At 39.0% G+C, this 22,599-nt stretch overlaps 1 protein-coding gene across 3 annotated transcripts in view; it reads left to right on the forward strand.

The window, feature by feature from the left end:
* The window catches only part of PREX1 (phosphatidylinositol-3,4,5-trisphosphate dependent Rac exchange factor 1), a 163,392-nt gene that overhangs the window by 114,580 nt on the left and 26,213 nt on the right, over window positions 1-22,599 (forward strand). For all 3 annotated transcript variants that reach the window (XM_054217938.1, XM_054217939.1, XM_054217940.1), the window contains exons 12-18: window positions 855-958; window positions 1,677-1,726; window positions 6,105-6,180; window positions 8,554-8,626; window positions 9,987-10,129; window positions 16,221-16,313; window positions 21,716-21,864. In XM_054217938.1, coding sequence (XP_054073913.1) covers window positions 855-958; window positions 1,677-1,726; window positions 6,105-6,180; window positions 8,554-8,626; window positions 9,987-10,129; window positions 16,221-16,313; window positions 21,716-21,864 — 688 coding nt within the window. The remainder of the gene's footprint in view (window positions 1-854; window positions 959-1,676; window positions 1,727-6,104; window positions 6,181-8,553; window positions 8,627-9,986; window positions 10,130-16,220; window positions 16,314-21,715; window positions 21,865-22,599) is intronic.

Consider the following 22,599-nt stretch of genomic DNA (forward strand, 5'->3'; position numbering starts at 1 on the left):
AGTGCTTAGCTCTGTGTGTTTTATCACTCAGTTTCCTCTGTATCTCCTTTAATTCTGGCTATTTTATCTGGGACTGCTGATGTGGAAGTTCTGGTACCTGTCGCAGAGCAGAAGTGATCAGAACCCGGTCTGCTGAACCTGACAAAAAAGACATTTCTGCAGACTCCATTCTCAATTGGATTTAGAAATACAAAATCCAGAGCATGCAGACCCTCAAAGAAGTCAATAGCTTATGCAGCTTAGAGATTCCACTGTATACTAAAGGATGTACACCAGATCCTGCAAATTTTGTTTTAGTCTGTGAAATTAAGAAAAAATATCAGCAATAGCAGGAATCTTAATTAAAAAACGGATGTCCTATGTAATGAGGGAAGGTCTTAAGAATTTCTGGTCTCTGCCGTCTAAACAATTATCCTGCCCACTCTGCAAGGGCCAGACTAAATCTCAAACTGAGTCGTGGTACTTCTGAGTCTGCCTAACTCAATTTAATTGTATTTAGTCATCCAGCACAATCAGTTTTCTTGGGTTAATCAAACTCAGGCTAAGATGCATCTTAAATAGTGTAAATCCATATTTTCTCTCAGTTCTTACATAAATTGTATCTGGTGTAAAAGGAAGCAATTTCAATTTTATTGGAGCTGCAGTATTTTAGAAAACTGCTTTGTTTGGTGGAGCTATTCAGAAGTGCACATAAGCACGTATATACACAATAAGGGGACATTTGAAAAGCTGAGTCCTCTCTTCAGAAAATGATAGATATTCAGCAAATACTTAGGTGTAGATGTACCAACTGGCCTATGAAGAACATGGCAGGGGAGAAAAGACTAATTTTAATTATCATACTGGTGTTTTAGTTTCAGATAAGCACCAGTTTAAGAATGAGCAGGTGATGTACAGATTTCGCTATGATGATGGAACGTACAAGCCAAGAAGTGAACTGGAAGACATCATGTCTAAGGTTTGTATTATCATTCTTATTTGGAACTTGGTGATTTGCGTAAGAACCATCAAAAGAGTTTGCTCGACCTGTAAATGTCACTGACCTGTTATGCAGGAGATCCCTAATGCTGTTTATCTTTGTTGTATTAAGCTATCCATCCTAATGCCATAGCAGACATTTGCTCAAGGGAGAGGAAGCAGAGCTTAGCAATAAATAACAATAAAGTTGTGACTGCACCCAAGACTGCTGATTACAATCCTAATATAGTAACAAAAGGTCTTAAAAGAAAACAGTAAGCTGTAATACAGCATGTCTGTTGCAAATCTGGGCATTATGGTTCAGGGAGATAGAAGAGATCAATATTTAACTGCTGTTCCTGATAATTGTACATCAGATGAGTTCTGTTGATCCTATATCTGCCCATATACCTTTTAATAAATTGGATTTCTTCTTATGGACATCAGTTCATGGGTTAATTGTGAGGAAGGATTAATGGAGAAAATGTTGGAATGGACGTGATTAGAGATAAAAGAATAGGTTTTTTTGGCTTCTGGAAGCAGGGAAAGAAGAAAGAATGTTTGACAGAGAGAGTAAGGGAACTGTTTAGAAAAACAGTTAATCAATAGATAATTTCAGCTGAGTTGAGACATCAGTGTCCAGTTTTGCTAGCTTTAGCTAGTCAGTGTTTCTTTGAAAAGGAAAAAACTGCTAATACCATGCATCTTTCCTTCTTCAGGGTGTGAGGCTCTACTGCCGACTACACTGCCTATATATTCCAGTGGTAAAGTAAGTTCACCTTCATGATCTCCTTGTGTATATTATCTGGCTTTGTTAAAAGGATGACATGTTACTATTGAAATCTTTCATCTTTCTGATTACAAACAGTAGTTTTCTGCATTTTCTTGGCTCTTTTGCTACCCTTCTGTCTCCACAGTTTAGCTCTGTAGTTAGTTGTACTTCTGCTGGAGGATGTTGGAACTGGGTTCTGGGAGAGTGAAAGGCTACTGTTACAGTCTTCCTGCCATTTGCTTCCTCTAGCAGTTCACGAGAGCTGTGGGCATGATACAAGTTTATTTGTGTACTGTGGCCTTTTCTGTGAGTTAAAGTGGGTGTGATTAATAAGTCACTACTGATTCAGGGCAGATTATGTGGTGTGACTGTAGCTGCTGTATTATTTGGGTTATAGAAAATGTAAACAGATGCTAAAGTGATGTAAACAGATTCCAAGCGATGCTAGGATTCTTTCATTCAAGGCACCCTAAACAAACAAAACAGTTGGAAGTGGAATAAAACCTGAAGCTGTAATTTAAAAAAACCCCTGTAAATCTTGGGTGGAATCTTCAGAACTTAGCTCTGTATAAATAAATGCTAAAGAATTGAGACAATCTGCAAGTGTGAGTTAACTCTCTTCCCAGATCTCAGGAGATGACTTTAAATGTTGTTGCCTTACTGTGACACCAGATGAACATTTCTGACCTATAATGGAAACCACCCTGAGCCGTTTAGGTGTTCTGTTTAGGTGTTTCCGATTGAAAATTAGGCATTTTCACTTAGGAGAACTTCATTTTTACATACAGAAAACTGATGAGGAAGAAAAAAACCTGTGGTGGGCATGGCTGGAGTCCCAAATTCAGCAAAGCTGACCTCTTGTCCCTGAGTTGTACAACAGATATTTCTCTGAGAAATACTATTGTCATACCAAAAAGAGCAGCAAAGATAGTTACAGTCCATCAGTCATAAATTTGCCTAATTAGATCTTTGTTTTTTCCCCCAGAATAGCCGTTCTACAATAGTACAGATTTGAGTTAGCCTAAAGAATAGAGAGAGAGCCGGAAAGCGTGATGCAGCCCTTGGTATGCAAAATGGTTACGTATATGCATGTGTGTATTTGCATATACAGATTTCCCCCCATAAGATGGCAATTCACATGCAGAGTAGGAGTAATGGTAAGTGAAGCTGAAAAAATTTCACTGACCTCAGGGTGCCCACAAACTGAAAGGGATGTAGTCTTATGCTTTAGGGAATCAACAAGGACAAAATAACTACCATAGGCCTGTCTTGTGGTGTTTTATCATTGGGCTATTTTTGTAATAAAATCCCAGCTGGAGAATCTTCTAATATCAGGATTAATCTGTGGTAGTGACAGCATGAATCTGAACTGTGTATGACCGGTGAAAAATAGCAGACTCCCAGAAGTTTTATGATCCTTCTGGGTAGATTTAATGCTCTCTGTATGTTCAGGCTCTTTTTCCCTGCCATTCTCTTTCCTGCACACTCTTCCTTTTATCTCCCTGTTGGAAAACTGAATCTCCTAGGCTGTCGTCCTTTCATGTCGTCTTATCATGGTTTTTTGCCTCTGACGAGCCTGATGTTAGCCTAAAGGAGCTTGCTTTTAGCCAAGTCAGTTGTGCAAAGCCTATTACTTTCTGCTATGTTTTTGGACTGCTGCTTTATCTGGCATCTTCAGACTGCTGATCCCTGCAATCATGCTAGCAAGGTTGATGAGGCCTACCTTTCGGGTGCAACCTTCCTTCTAGAAAATTGACAAAACTGCTTGGAGTGGGAAGTGCATATGCCAAGAGGATCTGGAGGAATCATAACGTTCAAAATTCAACAATTTTGTTGCCGACTTTCAAACATAATTTTGCTTGGTTGGCTTCCCTGGAAACCTGAGAGTTTCTGTGTAGCCTTTGCCTTTATAATTTTCCTTAAGTAAGCTCTGACACTGACATACTTTGAGGACAAGCTGATATACCCCACTGGAAACAAAGCGTGCTACTTTGGGAGGTGATACATAAAAAGTTAAACATTTTGAAAAATCTTAGATGTAGAGAAGGTTCTGAACATGTCTCTGATCGAGTTCGGGGAAGATGTGAGGGTGGGAGAACTTGCTCCCACTTACACATGTGATGGGCAGTACTTCAGAGCATAGACAGGCTAAACGCTGTGAGGAACATTATATTCCTCTAGTTTCTGTGAGGCAGCAAGGTTCTGCCAAAATTTCAATGGTTAGACGTCTATATTTGACTATTCACCTTCAGCTCATGGTTCTGGGTAACTTTCTATGATTCATGCTCTACTCTTATTCAGGCCAGATTGAAATGGGGGGAAAACTCAGTGAACTAATGTTGAAATATTCATCCTGACAAGCATTTAACTACAAGCAGTGAAAAACTTGGCCTTGGACCAAGATCCTGATGCCAGCTTATTCAAAACTCTAGCTCTATGTCAGCATCTGTATTAAAATGTTGGGAGTTGCTTCTCACAGTCTGGAAACTCCTACTCATTAGCACTCAATATTTTAATGCTTTGCTTTATTGTTCTGACATTTCAAAAGCACATTTTCTCAAGATAAGAGTGTGAGAAGGAAAAACTGCCCAGAAGACTCCCACAGTTTTGTGCTGGGTTTAGCACATTACTGGAAGACAAGTCAAAAAATGTGTGTAAACACTATGAGGAAAGCTTTTGTTCTGAGGACACATATTTCTGGAAATGCTGTCATGTTTGGGGTTTTGGGTTTTTTTTTTTCCAAGTTCTGAAAATCCTGCTTCCCTTTCTAATTTCTCACACCCTGATTCTGCAAATACACAGGCATTTCTGCTGCATTTATTTACAAAAGCCAGTCACAACATATTTGTATCTGTAGATGATTAGTAAAAGGAAAACATGAGTAGGATGAATTTTAGATTATGGCTTCATTTTAAGTTTTTAGAAAAAAGTAAATATCAAATGGTGTGGTGCTAATGAAAGAGATTGATTTGACAGAACTGAAGAATAAAGTCTTCTCTTGAGCTGCTGCATAGATACATCCGGACTGTAAAACAGTCACAGCGGCTGTGAAAGTTTCCTTCCACAGTCATGCCAGTGGACCTCAAGCTTGAAATAGAAGGACCACCTCCAAGGGTGAGAGAGGAATTAATTCTTCATAGCCATTCAGCATTTGGCCTCTCTACTGAGACTCTCAACGAGAGGGAGCCAATTAATGCAAATTAATTGTGGTAATGGCTTTTGTAATGTGGAACTAGGAACTGGATCAAGACCACCAAACTTATTTCACACGGGCCAGTAAACAGCCTTAAAATGGAAAGAGCTTTTCATTCTCTCATGAGCTGGATAAAATCCAGTGACCTGGAGGTGAAAGGTGTTAGAGCCCAATGTCCTGAGCCACATAGTTCTCTTATATTTGTATCAAAATTCTTTAGAAGTATTTTATGAAAGACTAAAAACATCAATTATCTCCATGGCTCTGAGAAGAGGAATGGAAGAAAACTGCTAAATGCAGCAAGTTACAATAGGGTTTCTTTTCCTTATTTCAAGAACAGAGCTGCTCTCTACAAGGGCTGTGTGTGAGATGGTGCAAGTTGTGTTACAAGACCTAAATACAACACTTCTTTTTTTATTTACAATGGCTGAAATTATCTAATGCCATAAAAGAACACTGTGTACTCGATTTGTATCTGGCTGCTCTGTGAGATTTTGCTAAAGGAAGTAAAATCTGAACAGTTGCAGAGAATCAGGAAAACCTCTCCTGACAGAGTAGGTTAAAAGGTGCTTAATTCGGTGAGCATAAGAAAAAGGGGGCACAGAGGAAATATGTAGGGTCACTGTCTATGAGTACATTGATGGGTAAACACTAGAGAAGAACTATTTAAGCTTATAGATGGGGCTGGCACTGAGCCAATAAATGTAAACTGGGCGTGAATGGATGGAAACTAGAAGATGACTTCCAGCCAGAAGAATATGATTTTCAGCAGGACTGATGGTAGCAATATTCTAAAGTGAGTTAAAGAAGCAGCTCAGTATATCTGTGAAAAGAATGTCTTGGCTGCCTCCGGTAGGAGTATGGGCTCTCTGAAGGTGGCTTGAAACAATATCTAGAGAAATTTGAAATAACACTGCTCTGTATTGATCTGAAATATCTTCCTAATTCAAGTTGCTGGAAAAAGTTTAAAAACTAGTCCTTTCTTCTAGAGAAAAATGATATCTGCTTCCTATTCTTTGTCTTATTTATTTGTGGCTGAGAGTCTCTTTTTTTTTCCCCATCTATAATTCTTCTTTCCTCAACTTCATAATATCAGATCACAATAGAATATGTAGGTTTAGAGTGTAAAAGAAATGTTTACCTTTTTGTCTTGATTTTCACTGAATTCTCTTTCTTAATTAGAGACCGTGACTACCACCTAAAGACCTACAAATCAGTAATCCCTGCAAGTAAACTAGTGGATTGGCTTATTGCACAGGTAAGAAAATTTTAAGATATTGCTGTCTTTGACAAGTAGCTTAATTTTTCAGTTCCATTTAAAATTAAATAGGACGCATTTATCCAGAGAACATAATTAAGTGTATTATGATTCTTTGAACTTAAATTTTTATGCTTTCTGTTATTGTTCCTTTGGTGAAAACATTATTTGTCAGCATCAAGAGGAAGAAAGTCCCTTGTTAGCCTTGGGAGTGGTGAACTGGCTGTTCTCGGGGATCTCTTCTATTTCTTGTGATTTTCTGAAGAGATTTAAAGCAATGATGTTCTCATTTAATCTCGTATAGGTGTGGTACAATTTTATTGAAAAATGAATCTAGAGTTTTACACCAGCTACTACACCACAGTCTTTAGAAATTGTAGTTGCCCCACATTTACCTTGTAATTACACAGAAGACCCTGTAGCTTGGGAAATTAAAAAATCAGCTTTGAAAATCTAAAGCAACCTAAAGGGAGTGTGCCACGTAACTCACCATCATGCAGTCAAATGCACATTCTGTTTTTGTCCTAAATGATGGTCTGATTCACAATCACATTAAGTCATACACTGACAAAATAACATAAAGGGAGGGTAGTTTGAATGAGAATCAGGCCTCTGACAACCAGGGATGTTGTCCTTCAGAAATGTTTCCTGCAATTGCATTTGGCATCCTCCTACATTAATAAGATTGATATAAGGTTTTTCTGTGCCAAATAACTGGATGAGAATGAGTAGTCAATTGTTTTCCTGTTAAGAGCACAGAGGAGAGCAAAGATATTAGTACTGAGGTTGTCATATCAGTTACATGTGATTTAATGGGGTCTTACGCATGGAAAGCTGAGGGGAAAAAAAGTCTGCTTTGGCCAAAGAAAAGAGATGTAATCAGGCTAATATGGCCAATATAATAGTTAATCATAGAGCTGAAGGCAGTAGAAAGACTCAGATAGCAAGGTAAAACGTCGGCTCTCAGCCTGGAAAAGGTAGCACATTTCCTTCCCCATTTTTCTTCATTCTGGTAGGTTAATCTGGCTGTTAGTTTGCCTGTTTACTGAACTTTACATTAAGATTGAACCAGAACGTACTAAAGTCAGATATGGAGAAACAGAAGACTCTGTAATTTATGTTGTGTATATGTGTGCATATGTACATGTATACAGATGCAAAGGTGAGGGAAATTTCTGCTGTGCTCAGTTAAAGGGGAACATTGTTAAACGTGTAAATCACTGTTTGACTTAGATGAATTCCTGTTGGTGTGGCTAAATCAATCTTTGCTCATAGATCCTTACAAATAGTAATTTTTATGGGGGCTCGCTTGGAGTTTTCATACTAGATTGAGCCATTTTCTAGCAACCAGTCATACTTTGTCCATACTAGCTAACAAGAGATTTTAGTGGGAGCTAACGAACACTCAGCTTTTTGCAGAGTAGTGCATTTATTTAACTGCTCAAATATCTACCTTTCAGTTTCACTTTAGGCGTCTGTCCTTGAAAATCTTGGGATGGTGTCTGATCTGATAACTACCCGTTACACAAAAATGCTAGGATATATTTATTTTGCTTTCTGACAATCAGCTTGCATCATGATTTTAGTTTAGAAATGGTGAACAAAAAAGTGCAGACTGGGAAGCAGGTAATCTTGCATCGAGTGACCAGTGTTAACAATATTTTTCTTCTGGGTAAGACCAATAGAGCCTGCTGATTTTTACTAGCACTATTTAGAACTGATATGTCTGCTTATAAAGTACAACCAGCATGTTTTTAAACTTGTGTCTGCTAATTCGCAGCCATGTAGAGAAGACTAGGCATTTCTTGTATTTAACTGAATTGTAGGTGCAAAACTTAATGCTGCCATTTCAGGTAAACTTCCAAGTCACCTTTGGTACCTGTTTTGAAATACTACACTCAAGGCTTCAGGTAATGAGAAACTGAAGCCTTTGTTCTTAGGTCTGCTCTCTAAGAAAAGAATGCCACTGCAGTTTTAACCAGTCTGACCTTTGGAGTTCACATACACTGGGTTTACTCAGGTTTTTCTCTAAGAATGAGCTTTATCCTCGGTGGCTAATGGGTCCTGAAGTCTAACACTATGATTACAAATAAAAAAGTCTTTACATTGAGATAATATTATGTCCCTTTGTGGGTTAAACAGGTACTTTCCAGAATCCTGGTCTTTGTCCTCCCAGTTCCTGTAGGCGGCAAGAGATGCTATATATAGGAATGAATGGGGTTTGGGCAATGGGGTGGCTATTTTAATTTCTTGCTGTTGTTACCTGCAAAGAGCATCCTGCTAATTTCAAAGCCACAAGCTACATGGTAGGGAAGGGGAATAATTTATCTTAGGAAGTCGTCTGAGATGTAATATTTATCCTCTTGTTTCTAGGGAGACTGTCAGACTCGGGAGGAAGCTGTCGCACTGGGTGTTGGACTCTGCAATAACGGCTTCATGCATCATGGTAATGCATCAATATTACTTCCCACAGCCAATTAAAGGAGCTCTTACTTCAGTCAAATTAGCTGACTGTCTGAAAATCCCTTTTCTGTAGGCTGTGCCATACATGCTGACATGTATACAATTGCAGGCATGCCAGCAGGTCCTTCTATTTTAGAAGTCCTTGAGCTTCCACAAAATGTCTAAGCCTACTACCTTCCCAAGTGAATCCCCTTGCTAATAGTTACAATGAGCCCTGAAACAATTAGACGAGCTAGAAGGGGAATGCTTTTTCACTGCATCTCTTTCAGAGCCTTCAGACCAATCCATAGCCAAGTACTGTCCTTAAATATCACTGAGAAATGTCAGGTACAAAGTAAAATTGCCTAGTACTTGCCACTTGGACAACAAGGACACTCCTCAGTGCTGAATCTCTGAAGCTTCAACATCTGAAGTGCCAAATTGCCAAGTTAGACATCATCCATCCTCAATGATGCCACTGCTAAACTGGGAAAGTGAAAAAACCCACATCTGTATTGGTATCAAATAGCACATATAAAGTCCTAAGAGTTAAAACAGTTTGTCCAGGGAAACATCCAGTTTTAGTCATAAATAACATTTGCTCCCTATATTTTGAATAGTGTCTTTGAGAGCAGATTATTGTAAATAACTAATAGAGAATTTGCATAGTACTTGATAAGAATGTAAGAATAATTGTTTTTCTTTAAAGTATTTGATCTTTCTTGAGCCCGTGTAAACTTTGGACATTCATAGCATCCTTTGGCAAGGAGCTCCTTTGCATAAGTACATGCTGAATGAAGAAGTTGTTCCTCAGGTTTTGAAATTGTCACTTGCTGTTTTTATTTGAAGGTCCCATATTTGAAAACATGGTCAAGAACTTTGTCATGCCTTCCACAATTTTGTAGATCTCTCTTCCCTCTCAATTCCTTTTTAGGTTGAAAAGCCTTAGACTATTTAACCATCTCTTGCCTTTAGCCATCACTTACCTTTAAACAGCTATTTTACCCCTCTTTGCTCCTTTTATAGTTTTACCATATGAATTTTGACATAGGAATGGAGCATAAGGTAGTGAGTAGCATCTTTCTTCCAAGAGGATCTTCTGTGTTTTAGATGCATTTTACATGCCAGGGAGGTCAAACATCGTATCATCAGCTACTGTGCACTGTGAAGAAAAGTATATCCCTAAAATACAGTAGTAGTTTAAAAATATGGAATAAATAGGTGACTGACAGGGATGCATCTGGTCTTTGTTCTATAAAGACTGAGGAAACGTTTAGGATTTCCTTTAACTTTCTTTTTTGTTTCTCTCTTTCTTTCTTTCTTTGTGTAAATGCCTGTATATATTTCATATGTATTGTTTCCAGTCCTGGAGAAAAGTGAATTTAAGGATGAATCCTTATATTTCCGCTTTTATGCTGATGAGGAGATGGAAGGCACCAGTTCCAAGAACAAACAATTACGTAATGACTTCAAGCTTGTGGAAAACATCCTGGGAAAGAGTCTTCTGGTAAGAAATATGTTACTGTAAACCTTGATGTTTTCATGAAACTGGTATTGTTTTATACTAGAGGAGAATGAGAAGGAAAATTATAATAGAGTTGAAATGGGGAATTGCACCTGTAGCTAGGCTTTTATTCACTGCATAAACACTAATTCTTGAGCTGCTTTGCCGTAGAGCTCCAACTTCTGTAGCTCTGACTTTTCTAGCTGGGCAGACCACAGAGCTTATTCTAGTAGCAGGGGAAGTCTGTAAGTTGCAGGGTCCCTGCTTTAGCACATGACCGTCCTGCACTACCTGGGAGCTTTGGATTCTTGTGGTGGAGGAGGAAGTAATGGGTGCTGCTATCTTGGGAGAGATCTGCCATCAAGGTTAAACACAGTTTTAAGTTTTAAACACAGTTTAAACACCCTTATATGTGAGGTAGGTTCAGATGCGAGTTATTGCATCACGGATGCATCACAGATATTTCAGGACATCATTGTCTAAGTGATATGAATATGCCCTGCATTACTAGATTAAGTATCGTCTTTATTTTGTTTATGGAAACAATTTTCAAAAAAATACCGTTCTTTATGTTCACGCTTTTGCAATGTTACTGTTACCTCCAGATTCCCACCTCGCTAAATGCCATCACAGTCTTTACTGCACTGGGATTATTCTAACGCTGTTTGGATTTGGTAGTCGGATTGGTGCAAACTCTTTCTTCTGAGATCCTTGTTTAGTGCCAGTGGCTCCGGGCCCATCTTTTGCTGCATTTGAACACTGGCAGAATACAGGAGCAGGATAAAAACTTGGGTCAGAAACTACAAAAGCAGAATTGCTGGAAAAGATCCAGAGGTCTATTATATGGGAAAACTTTTCCTGTGGTTCACACAAACTTCACTGTCCCACTGTTGTCTTGTCTCCCAGGAGACCAGTCTGTGTTTGTCTGAATGGCCAGAAGTAATATTTAAAGCACCATGGTCCCTTAAAATTATTCCTCTATGAGACTGGTGTGTCAGGTTAATATGATTATCCTCATGGAGAATTGTTGCATAAAGGGAAGCAGTTAAAAGGTGATACACTTTGTGGTGTTTTTTTATTGTGATTTGCAGCACTGAGAAATCAGTTTCTTGCAAATTGGTGGGAACTGCCACTGTTCAGGTATTTTTAATTTTCCACCTTATGAGGACAAGACAGTTTGAGGAAACAGATTGACTGGTATGTCTCTTCCACTTTTTTCTGTTGGTTGAAAGCACTTCTTTTAAAATGCCAAAAATCAGTGGTAGTATATTAGCTGCGAAATGAGGGATTTAAAGTTCTTTGATTCTGTTTTCTATTAATGTAATAATTATTTATTAGTATTCACTAAAGAGACAGAACAAACAAGCAAACCTTGCACATGGACTATTTACTAGTGATTAATCATAATCTCTAATTGGTTCTTCTAGTCACTCCATAATTTGGTAACTGAAATATTTGCAATAGGAATATTTTTAATAATGCTATTATTGTCATTCTGAAATGCATCAGTCAGCCTCTGTCAAAATACAGTCCCATCTCAAAAAGTAAACAATCTGAAATGAACAACACACGCTGAGTAAGAAATTTCCTACTTAGAGGGCACAGATTTTTGTCAAATGAGTAGCAGTCATGCTAAAGTTATGAGTTGCTCTCATTTTCACAAATAAATTAGCAGTCCCTTGAATGCCTGTGAAGAACCCACAAGTATACAGTAAACGCACGACACTTATCCACAAAAAAATTTGGGCCTGACTTCTGTTTTATTCTGTGTTTAGCAATTATGAGCAGCTGGGATCCTGAGGGCTTGCTGTCTGTGGAACATCACTACTGGCCTCTTTACACTCATGATAGGGCATTGATCCTTCCCATCCCACTATAAGAAGTTTAGTGGAATTTCCTCAGCACTGGCTTTTGAAACATGCTTTTCTATTGCCATGAAAGCCTATCTGTTTAATGGAGAGCTTCCCCCACCCCCTTCATCTAAGTTTGCTCTATCACTAGAGAGCTTGCCCTTGAAAACAGAAAACAGAAGTTCTGGCAAATATATCATTAGAAATGCCGAGGAAAAAAGTGCTTTCAGTATGAAAAAATGCAATTCAAACACAATTTAATACTTATTTATTTGTGCAATAGTTTCTCATTGAAGGACATAAATCTTGATAAACTGAAAAAATATACAACATTCTTTGCATAGTTGAAGAGAATTTGGATTTTGGATTGACTCCAAGCATTGTGACTTCGTTATTGCAATGTGCGTTTAACTTGTAATCAGCACCTCTACTTGTTAGCACAAGCCGACCTCAACACAAATAAAGCTGGTAAATTGGAGCTGAGTGTCAGAGAAGGACAGTTGCCTGTAGGGATGGGCCTCCATCAAAGTTGCCTAAGAAGCTTCATGCACACACAATGCTAGAGACCCCATAAGACTCTAGTGTATTACTTACCTGACCTCAAAAGAAAAGCATTTCCAGTGATTTCTAAAGATGGTGCTTGTGTACATTTTATGTAGCATTCTCAAAACTGCCGTGCTGCATTGGAGATCTGGACTGCAAGTCTATACCTCATCAACTTTCCAGACCTGTGATATTTCTTACATTCCTCCGGGGTATCCCATATTTCTTGTTCTCAGTAGTGTGTTGCAGTAGTTGCAGGAGGGAGTAGTTGCCATGTACCACTGGAGTTCATAGCCAGGGCTGTGGCGGCGTGTCCTGGAATTCAACTCATGCAGGCGCCTGAGTAGTGTAGCATAGTCAACGACAGCCAATGGTTTGAGGACAGAAGTCAGGGCTACCTGGGGTTTAATCTAACTTCTCACATGAACTCACTGTGTGGCCTGAGCAAGACCTTAAGTCACTCTATGCCTCAGTTTGCCATTTGAAAATTAGGATGCTAAATTAATCTACCCACAGGGCTTTGCTACTGCTGTTACATCTAGAATGAGCTTTGAAAATCAAAGTGTCCATATAATTCAGCACTTCAGATATCAAGTTTTTAGATAATAGGTAGAATTATCATTTGAGTTCATGTCGTCTCTGTTTTAAACCAGCTAATCCAATAAACATAGCGTCGACTTTAAAATTCTTATAAAACTATTAAGCACATTTCTCCTATTCTAACTATGTATAAAAAAAATAGTAATTTGTATTACTCAAAGCCATACTTAGTCCTTAATAAAAACCTTTGGAATCTTTAATCATTCCAGGATAATCATTTTTGTGTGTTTTGCTAATACAAAATGACCTAATTCTGCAAAATTTCAGTAGAGAGTGCAAAAAAGAGATTTCCCTTTGTTCTTCATTATACTAGTGTACCACGGTAGCTTGAGAATTAAATCATTGATTTAAAACACCCCTGGGAAGAGAGCCACTAATAAGCGCCCATCCTCTAGGGATTTCTGATCTCCCAAGGAGACAGGCTGGCAAGTCAGTAACAAGAGGCATCCATCATCCAGGTGTATGTGGCCAGATAAGGCCTTTGAGTGGATTCATGTACTAAAAATTACAATGAACTCTGAAGTGAAAAACATCCTTTCAGCTGTAAATCTTTCACTGTTCAGAATGAACAGTTCCATTTCAGTGCCCAATTTCAAAGCTCACAAAGCAGAAGAAACTTTGAGTCATTTTCTGTATATTAAGCCTATTCTTCTAATGTGGCAAAACATACCTTTAAAGATAATAGCAGTAGGGCTGGCTTAGATTCTGGAGCTTCTCATTGGAAAGAAATTTTGTCTTTTCAAATTTTGTTTTAGTGCCCCAGAGCTTTGGACTTTTGAAAGGCTGGGGAGACTGGACTGGGAGATGAGGTGGCAGGAAAATAGCTCTCTTCAAAGGAATGCAGCTGAAGCCTCATCAGTTTTGTGAAGCATTCAGGCTTGACATTATCTGATAAGCCACTGCTCCTTAAGAAATCCTTAACCAAGCCAGACTCTTCACGTGTGTCCAACAGAGAAGAGTTTATGCTGGAGAGCTGTAGGGAAGGCTGCGAGAGAAGGATGTGCATCCTGGGCCATAGTTAGGAAATGGTGGTTGATCTGCCTGTCCTGCGTCTTCCGCTGCTGATGTCTGCAGGAATTTAGGCTGAGAGTTTCTGCTTCTGCATGAACAGTAGGAGCAGCCTGCGGAGGCTGCCTGGAGTGAAATGGATCCAGTTTCTTCACTTCCTTCTGTGGGAGAATCTTAGTACCCAACCCAAGGCCCTTCGCACGTATGCAGTTTGAGGGATCTGCAAGTGTGGTGGGTAAACCGGACAGTAAACCCTGTGCATTAAAGTCACGCTCTCATGACATTAGCGTGGTGCAGTGCTGAAAGCTACCCCATAGCTGAGCATCAAGCTACTTCACATCTCTGTCGCCTTCTTCTGGAAATCTGTCGAATCTCCCTTCATAGACACTGAGCGTGCCTATGCCACAAGCATTTTCTGACTCCGTAATCCTCCTTGTACAGGAATGTGCAGAAATGAAGAGGTACCACAAGGGCATCATACCCACAAGCCAAAAATGCTTCACAAATGTAACAGATACAGGTGTAATAGACCATTCTTTGCATGGCTTTTCTTCTCCCCACTCTCCTCCTCCCCCATCTCTGCCAAAATTCTCTTTGAATGTGTTCTGACAACATTTGCCCTCTGATTTTGATTAAACATGCTTATTTCTCCTATGGTCTCATTTTTTAACGTGGTTGTCTTTCAAGATTAAACAGCTGCTGCCTTATGTTCAAAAAAACTGATTGGATTTCAGGGGCACAGAAGTAATTCTTGTAGATGGCAAGTTAGTTAATTGCTTTGGACTCCTTAGGGATGAATGGTGTTCAGCTGTGGAATTGCAAGGTATTACTACTTTATATTAAAGGATGAATCATAGCTTTCTCCAAGCATTACGATTTGAATATTATCCTTAGTCTACCTTTTCATAAGAGACTGTCCCCAGTACAGGAGCATCAGTATACAGAATGGAAGATTTCTTTCTTTATAACTTGGTGATAAATTCCTAATGTTGATGCATTTGGGATTTCTTAAAAGTATTTTGGTGCTTTGCTTTCAAACAATACATTTTTGAAGTACTAATGAACAGAGAAAGGTAGGTTATTAAAAATGATAGCATATAAAAGATCGTCATGCCTAGTAATGGTAACTGTACCCAAGAGATCTTGTAAGTTTGTGTATCTGCTGGCTTCTTAAGTTTGGCAAATCAAAGTCTCCAAATTTTTAAATATCTTTTCACATATGCTTTCAAAATCCAACAGAAGAAACTGAACAGTCCCTTCAAATTTAAAATGAGGTTTGGATGGGGAAGCTATCCTAGAAATTTTCTATTTAATCCCAAATGTGAAGTGATAAAAGTACATGTTATGTTGGGATGAAACTCATTACACTTGGAACACTAAAAATCTAACCAGTGATATACCCAATCTTCTAAGATGTCCTTTTATTAAACATGCATAAATAGCATTGCTTCTGAAAGTATTTTGTTAGAAATAGGCACGAATGGCAAACTTGCTTTTCAGTCTTTTTACTTTCCTTTCCATCATTTAATCTGAACATCATCTGATGAAGGTTTTTTCCCTGCAGATCTATTATGTCATGCATTATTTGAACGTGTTTGTATGGCTCCTGCAGGAAAGGTTTATTCTATTCCTTTAATTTTTTTCTAAGGTGAATTCCTGTAAAAGGACAACACTTATAGGCTGATGATGTTGGCTTCAGTACAAAAAGGACAGTATTTTAAAATAGTGCAGGAATCATCAGAATCAAGGAAGTAACTCAGTAGTTTTTTTCTCCAGTCTTTTTTTCCCATGCTAGATTATAGATAGCTTTATTTTTCCTTTAAACTCAATTCTAGTTTATCAGATGGTTCATAACTCTCTGGAAATTCTGCTTTACTATAATAAGGGCTCAATGTAAAAATAACTAGATTAAATTTTATGGTTTATGTTATGTAGGAGATCAGACCAAATGACCTAATAGTCCCTTTCAGCCTTAAGATCTACAAGTCTATGTCAATCATGGCTTGCAATGAAAAGTCTGATTTCACATCTCCATCCTTCAGCTTTTCAGCTAACTCCATATTTATGAAGCATTACTTTGTGCTCTTTTTAAGATCTTACCGGAAGAGGATGACTACGGATTTGACATGGAAGAAAAGAACAAAGCAATCGTGGTGAAGTCAGTTCGACGAGGGTCTTCTGCAGAGGTATGACCTGACACTCATAAATATTTTGATTTTGATGTCTAAGAATATTTCAATGCTTTGAAAAGTACAAAACTTTTTTGGTCTGTTTCATTTTAAAGGCAGCTAATAGAAAATTGGGTATCTTCTACAATTCCTGTGGTAATAAACTGTTTCCGTAAATTGCTAAGTGTTTTGACATCTTTGGGTGACTTGCTGAATATATTTGATAAGTGATAGGACAACCGCAGCATCTCTGTGTGATGATAGCGTACCTCAGGTTCATTAGCAACTTAAATTTGAGGAGGGAGGGAAAGTAACATTGTTTCGGGATAGCAAAGATGTTGAATCAGAAACATGTTTATTTGAGTGAAAGCTATACTTGTAGCTTTGTATTTTTTCCTTAAGAAGCATGCACTCATTTCTCTCCCTGGTATTTTTTAAGAGCTCTATAGAATGTATTTGCTTTGTTTTTTTGAGGCACATAGATGGCCCAAATATCATAGGATCTGAGTATTCCACAATCATTTGTTTATCCGTACAAAACCCTTGAGTGGATAACACAGTGTGATCCTCCATTTACTGAAATAAGGCACAGGCAGATTTAAAGTCTATTTTTTAAAAGCCTTTTAGCACCTATGAAGATAAGAGACAACTAAATGACTTGTCCAGGGTTTCATAGTAAATTGTGGCAGCACACAGGCAGTACTTTAATGTCCACACTCATTTGTTGGTCACTGCTGTAGGCAACAGATAACTCCTGGATGACTCGCCCAGTGCAAACAGCTGAAATGAACAGACTAAAATTAGCAAGTTGAGAAAGTCAAATGGGAAGGAATTTTGAAAAGAATTTTAATATTAGAATTAAATTATTTCAGTATTCCTGATTCTTGTTTGTTTTATGGTCACCAAAGTAACCAATCCTATGCTCTACCTCATGCTCAAAATCAACATAGATTGGCCAAAAATTTTATTAATCTAAACCTCTGCTGTAAACCGTTGCCTGACAGATAATCCTTCTGCCCTTTCTTTGGCTGGATGCCTGTGGAATATCCTGCAAATCTGTTGTGTTTTAAGACAACAGAAGCACACAATTTTCTAAGGAATCTTTTTCTTGATCTTCCAAGACAAACTATCTATGACCATGACCCTGTCTTTTCAACCTTGTCTTAAAATATTGCTCCAGAAAAGAACTAAATCTGCATTTCTCTGAACCAGAGGGCTGGCAACTCATTCTGGAAAAACCTGCATTAATGCATCTCATTACATTCTTGGACTTTTTTAATTGCTTTGTGATATTAGAAAGATATCCAGTGTGTAGTTCTGTGTGGCTCAGCAGCTGTAGGCTGTTTAGAGACCCTATGCCTGCTGTCACACTCTTTAAGGACAAAAATTAAGACATGCAGCTTTGCTTCACAGTGCATTGCATTCATTAGGCCTGTCAGACTCTAGGCTGGAATAATACTCCAGGTTCATCAATTAGTGGGAACAAATTTATTACTTGCATGGGTTTATTCAAGGTTAACACAATCTGTTTGAGTTTGGGATTGTGATCTCTTTTTCCTAGTATACCTGGAAAAAAATTGTCATGCACAGGTGGTGACAGCACACAGCATTGAACTTCATGCATGTGCAACAAGGGTCTTTGGGGTTTTTATTCAAAATCAGAGTTGCCAAATATTGTTCTTTCTATTAATAGTGTCTTTTTTTCTTCTCAAATTTTTTAAAATCTGTTTTGTGAGCTGTTAGATCTGCCTATGCCAGAAGCAGTTCCCGATCTGTGTTTAAAAGTTGTTAAGAAAAGAATTGTTGGAACATCAACAACAGACCTTTGACACAGTCCCCCGCAACATCCTTCTCTCTAGACTGGAGAGATATGGATTTGGTGGGTGGACTGTTCAGTGGATAAGGAGTTAGTTGGATGATTGCATCCAGAGGGTAGTGGTCAACGGCTCAATGTCCAGATGGCGATCAGTGACAAGTGGTGTTCCTCAGGGGACCAGTATTGGGACCAGTATGGTTCAATATCTTCATCAGTGACATAGACAGTGGCATCAAGTGCATCCTCAGCAAGTTTGTGGATGACACCAAGCTGAGCGGTGCAGTTGACACACCTGAGGGATGGGATGCCATCCAAAGGGACCCGGACAGGCATGAGAAATGGGCCCGTGTGAACCTCATGAGGTTTTGCAAGGCCAGGCGCAGGGTCCTGCACCTCGATCAGGGCACCCCGGCATGAATACAGGCTGGGGGATGAAGGTATTGAGAACAGCCCTGCTGAGAAGGACTTGTGGGTACTGGCAGATGAAAAGTTGGACATGAGCCGACAATGTGTGCTTGCAGCCCAGAAAGCCAACTGTATCCTGGGCTGCATCAAAAAAGTGTGGCCAGCAGGTCGAGGGAGGTGATTCTGCCCCTCTGCTCTGCTCTTGTGAGACCCCACCTGGTGTACTGCATCCACCTCTGGAGTCCTCAGCACAGGAAAGACATGGACCTGTTGGATCCGGGTCCAGAGGAGGGCCACAAAAATGATCAGAGGGGTGGAGCAGCTCTGAGGTGCTGAGAGATTTGGGGTTGTTCAATCTCCTGAGAGAGTTGAGGTTATTCAGCCTGGAAAAGAGAAGGTTCCAGGGAAACCATATTGCAGCCTTTCAGTACTTGAAGGGGGCCTACAGGAAAGATGGGAGCAAACTTTTTAGCAGGGCTTGTTGCGATAGAATGAGGGGTAATGGTTTTAAACTAAAAGATTTAGACTAGATAGAAGGAAGAAATTTTTTACAATGAGGGTGGTGAAACAGTGGCCCAGGTTGCCCAGAGAGGTGGTAGATGCCCCATCCCTGGAAACATTCAAGGCTGGGCTGGATGGGGCTCTGAGCAACCTGATGTAGTGGAAGATGTCCCTGCTCATGGCAGGGGGCTTGGACTAGATGACATTTAAAAGTCCCTTCCAACCCAAACTATGATCAAATTCCGGTACTGATAAGGTACTTGAGCTGCAGTTCAGGAACTCTTTGCCTGATGTGTGTGTGTTCAGCTTCTCGATTTTGGCCCATAGATAACATAGTGCCGTAGTGGGCACTACTCATGCACTTTTTCTCCTGATCCTGAATGATGAGCAGCTCTCAGCCCCGGACTCTCACCTGTGGGAATTGTCCCCTCAGGCAGCAGCTGCCTGTGACTGTTAACACTTGCTCAGCTCACCTAGACAGACGGTCACAAAAATCCATATAACAGGGGTTGGTTGATGTGGACTGTGGCACATCCCATGCCTGTTCCAAGTTCACGTGTCTTCAGAAGGACATTCAGAAAGTCAGTGTCTCCTCAGTTTGTGCTTCATCTTTCTTTCGAAGCCAGCTGACTTGCAGGTTAATTGTAGCCGGGCTTATTCCCACAAGTTTTAATCCTGGGTCTGGTTTATGAATGATACTCTGTCAGAAGGAAGCAACAGTGAAAAAAATTATCCTTTTGGGAGGTGTGGTTGCTGTCTTACTCTGAACAGCCACTGACAAGCAGATGTCTGGTGCTTGAACAGAGTGTGTTCAACAAGCAGCCAGCTGGCCAGTGGCCATGCAGATGAATAGCAAATAGCAAGCTGCTGGTGTTTGGGAAAAAACAGTGGCCCAGATCCAGACAATCGCATTGAGTTGTCATAAGGAGCATCCGTTATTCAGAAGCTGTATGACACTGTAGGTCTTTACTCTTAAAGAGATATGCTGTCTAGTCTTCCTTAGCCTGGTTAGTTATATCCCAGTAGAGTAGCAGATTTTTATTTAAAAGTTGCTAGTTTGTAGGGTTTAATATGCAGTTTGTACCTCATACATTCATGGATTTGCTATGATTATGTGTGCAGGGAGGTGTCCTGTATGCACAAGCAGTAAGTTAGGAATATAAAGAGGTCATCTGCAGGTAGAATGATTGCACGTATGCAAAGAGTGTAGCTAATTGCACATACCTTAGGTGCATGAAGTACTTTGGGAAAATCAGGCTGAAAATGTAATGACTTTAGAAATTTATATAATTTTTTAAAATCTTTTTTATTTTATATTTGTAAAAATCTATATATGTAAAATATAATATTATTTTACAATAAACTCATCAGTATAAGTAAATGCAAATAGCAGAAATATTTCCATTGAATTATAAAGCACAAATTCTGTCTTAAGTTAAAATCTCTATTGCTATTTAGCCCTATTATCCATTTTAGAGATTATTTACAAACAAAGATGAAAAATGTTATTTCCAGGTACACAAGAGAATGTTGATAATTGTACAGGGCTTGAGAATTAAATCAAGAAGAGCACTTTGTAGTTTTTTCTTTATAATAGCTTTGATTTGAGAAAAAAAGTGTAGGTTTTTGTAGGTAAACTGATCTCTGACTTTCAGACCACAAAACACATTTAAGAACACCCAAGCCATGTATAGACATAGTCAGCAGGGTTTTCCAGTCCTACATTTCCAGATTCATTTTTCCAGACCTCCTTTTTCCAAGTCAAGAAATTTGTCAATGGATTGCAGGCAGAACAGGAAAAGGGTTTGTCACATTTAGAAGAAATGCCAACTGCTGGACCCTGAAGCCATAGGAAGTAATTCTAACTTGGGAAGGGTTAATCATGTTTTTTTTTTTCTTTTCACTCCATTAAAGGGAATGTTATATTTTCTTGATATCCTCACACCTAGTCTAAGTGCTGCGATGTCATATTTTAACTGGTATAGATCATCGAGAGGTATGTTTAGGGTTGTTGTCCGGGGGGCAGAATCTGTGATCAGTCTGTCTCTGACTTCCTGTGCGACCATTGCCAAATAATTAGAGTTAGCTGCAAAAGCTAGGAATTAAAATTAAAATTTTGTGGCTTGTTAGGCTGATGAAGAGCCAGCACTTCACTTGGAGCAGAGACAGGCTTTTACCACCACGTAAAAACAGGTTACATTTACTTCTGTGGGTAGGTATTGATTGGTTTTGCATGGCTAATGGTTGAAAACTATGTTCTTGGCTCCCTGTGCCTGGGCTGTAAATTGTGGGAAGTCACACTTCTGTATCTCACTGGGTATCACAGACAGTCTATTATAGTCTCCTATTTTTTAACACACCCCCCCTTTTTTTTATAGTCTCTTTTTTTTTTAATAGTCCCCTATTAAAAGAATTGTAACAGAAAAGTACAAAGATATATCCATTGCAAAGTAGGATATAGCTGTGGAGTGGTACATTTATACAGATATTGGTGAAATCTCTTTGTTTTCTGCAAATGCAGACAACTTTAAGGGTGACTGGCAAATGATTTGATGAACCAACACTGTATGTACAGTATTCCATATGACAATAATCGTAGGAACATTTGTAAGGAGAGAACAGTTGAACTTTGGAGCCTGAACTTTCAGAGATGCTGCCAATGACCCAAAGCTTTCTGTGGTGTTTGTTTCATTTGCAGATGGCTGGCCTGCAGATGGGAAGAAAAATCTATTCCATCAATGAGGACTTAGTATTCCTACGCCCATTTTCAGAAGTGGAAACCATCTTAAACCAGTCCTTCTGTTCACGAAGGCCGCTTAGGCTTCTGGTAGCTACCAAATCAAAAGAGTAAGTGCCAAAATGGGCACACAGAGAAGATTATCTGCAAATGTCAATTATGAAATATTTCTTCTACAGTTTGTAGTGAAAACTGTGTAGACACGTTGCTATTCAGAAGCTGTTCAATAGAAAATGAATGACACAAATGAAAGATAAGAGTCACAGGTTGTTTTTTGATGAACTTTGTGCTTCTAGAACAGGTTACGATGTATTCTCTTTATACTGCAGTTAACTTTTGGCTTCCTTTTGCATAAACAGAACTGAATCACGAGGATTGTCATTCTGTCTCAGGTGTGAAGCTTCTCACACTCTAATATACGTGCAAGGGAAAGCAATTTCCACCCGATTAAAGCTTGGTTTATTTTTGGATGACTCTAACAATATTAGCCCTTATAGTTTTTTAGTCTATTATTGTATCTTATAATGAGGATTGGCCCTGTTAATGTCTTGGGAATTATTAGATTCTGTAATCCCAGAATTTGCCATAGAATTGAACGTCTCAATGAGCACTTGATGCTGAATTCTAGTCCAGGATGTCTGGTCCAGTCTATTTTTTTTTTTAGTGGAAAAGATCCTCAGCTGGTATAAGTCAGCACAGCTGCACTGAAGTTTGCCTAGAAATGGAAGTGAATATAAATAGCATAGAAAGCTTCTGTTCTGTTATTCATTTAAAGATGTCATAAATTTGGAAGTGCCAAATTTTAATTAACAAAGAGAATCACCCATCTGCCTTGGAGAATGAAG

The sequence above is a fragment of the Rissa tridactyla genome, chromosome 12 (genome assembly GCF_028500815.1).
Source record: "Rissa tridactyla isolate bRisTri1 chromosome 12, bRisTri1.patW.cur.20221130, whole genome shotgun sequence".
In the NCBI taxonomy this organism is placed as follows: Eukaryota; Metazoa; Chordata; class Aves; order Charadriiformes; family Laridae; genus Rissa; species Rissa tridactyla.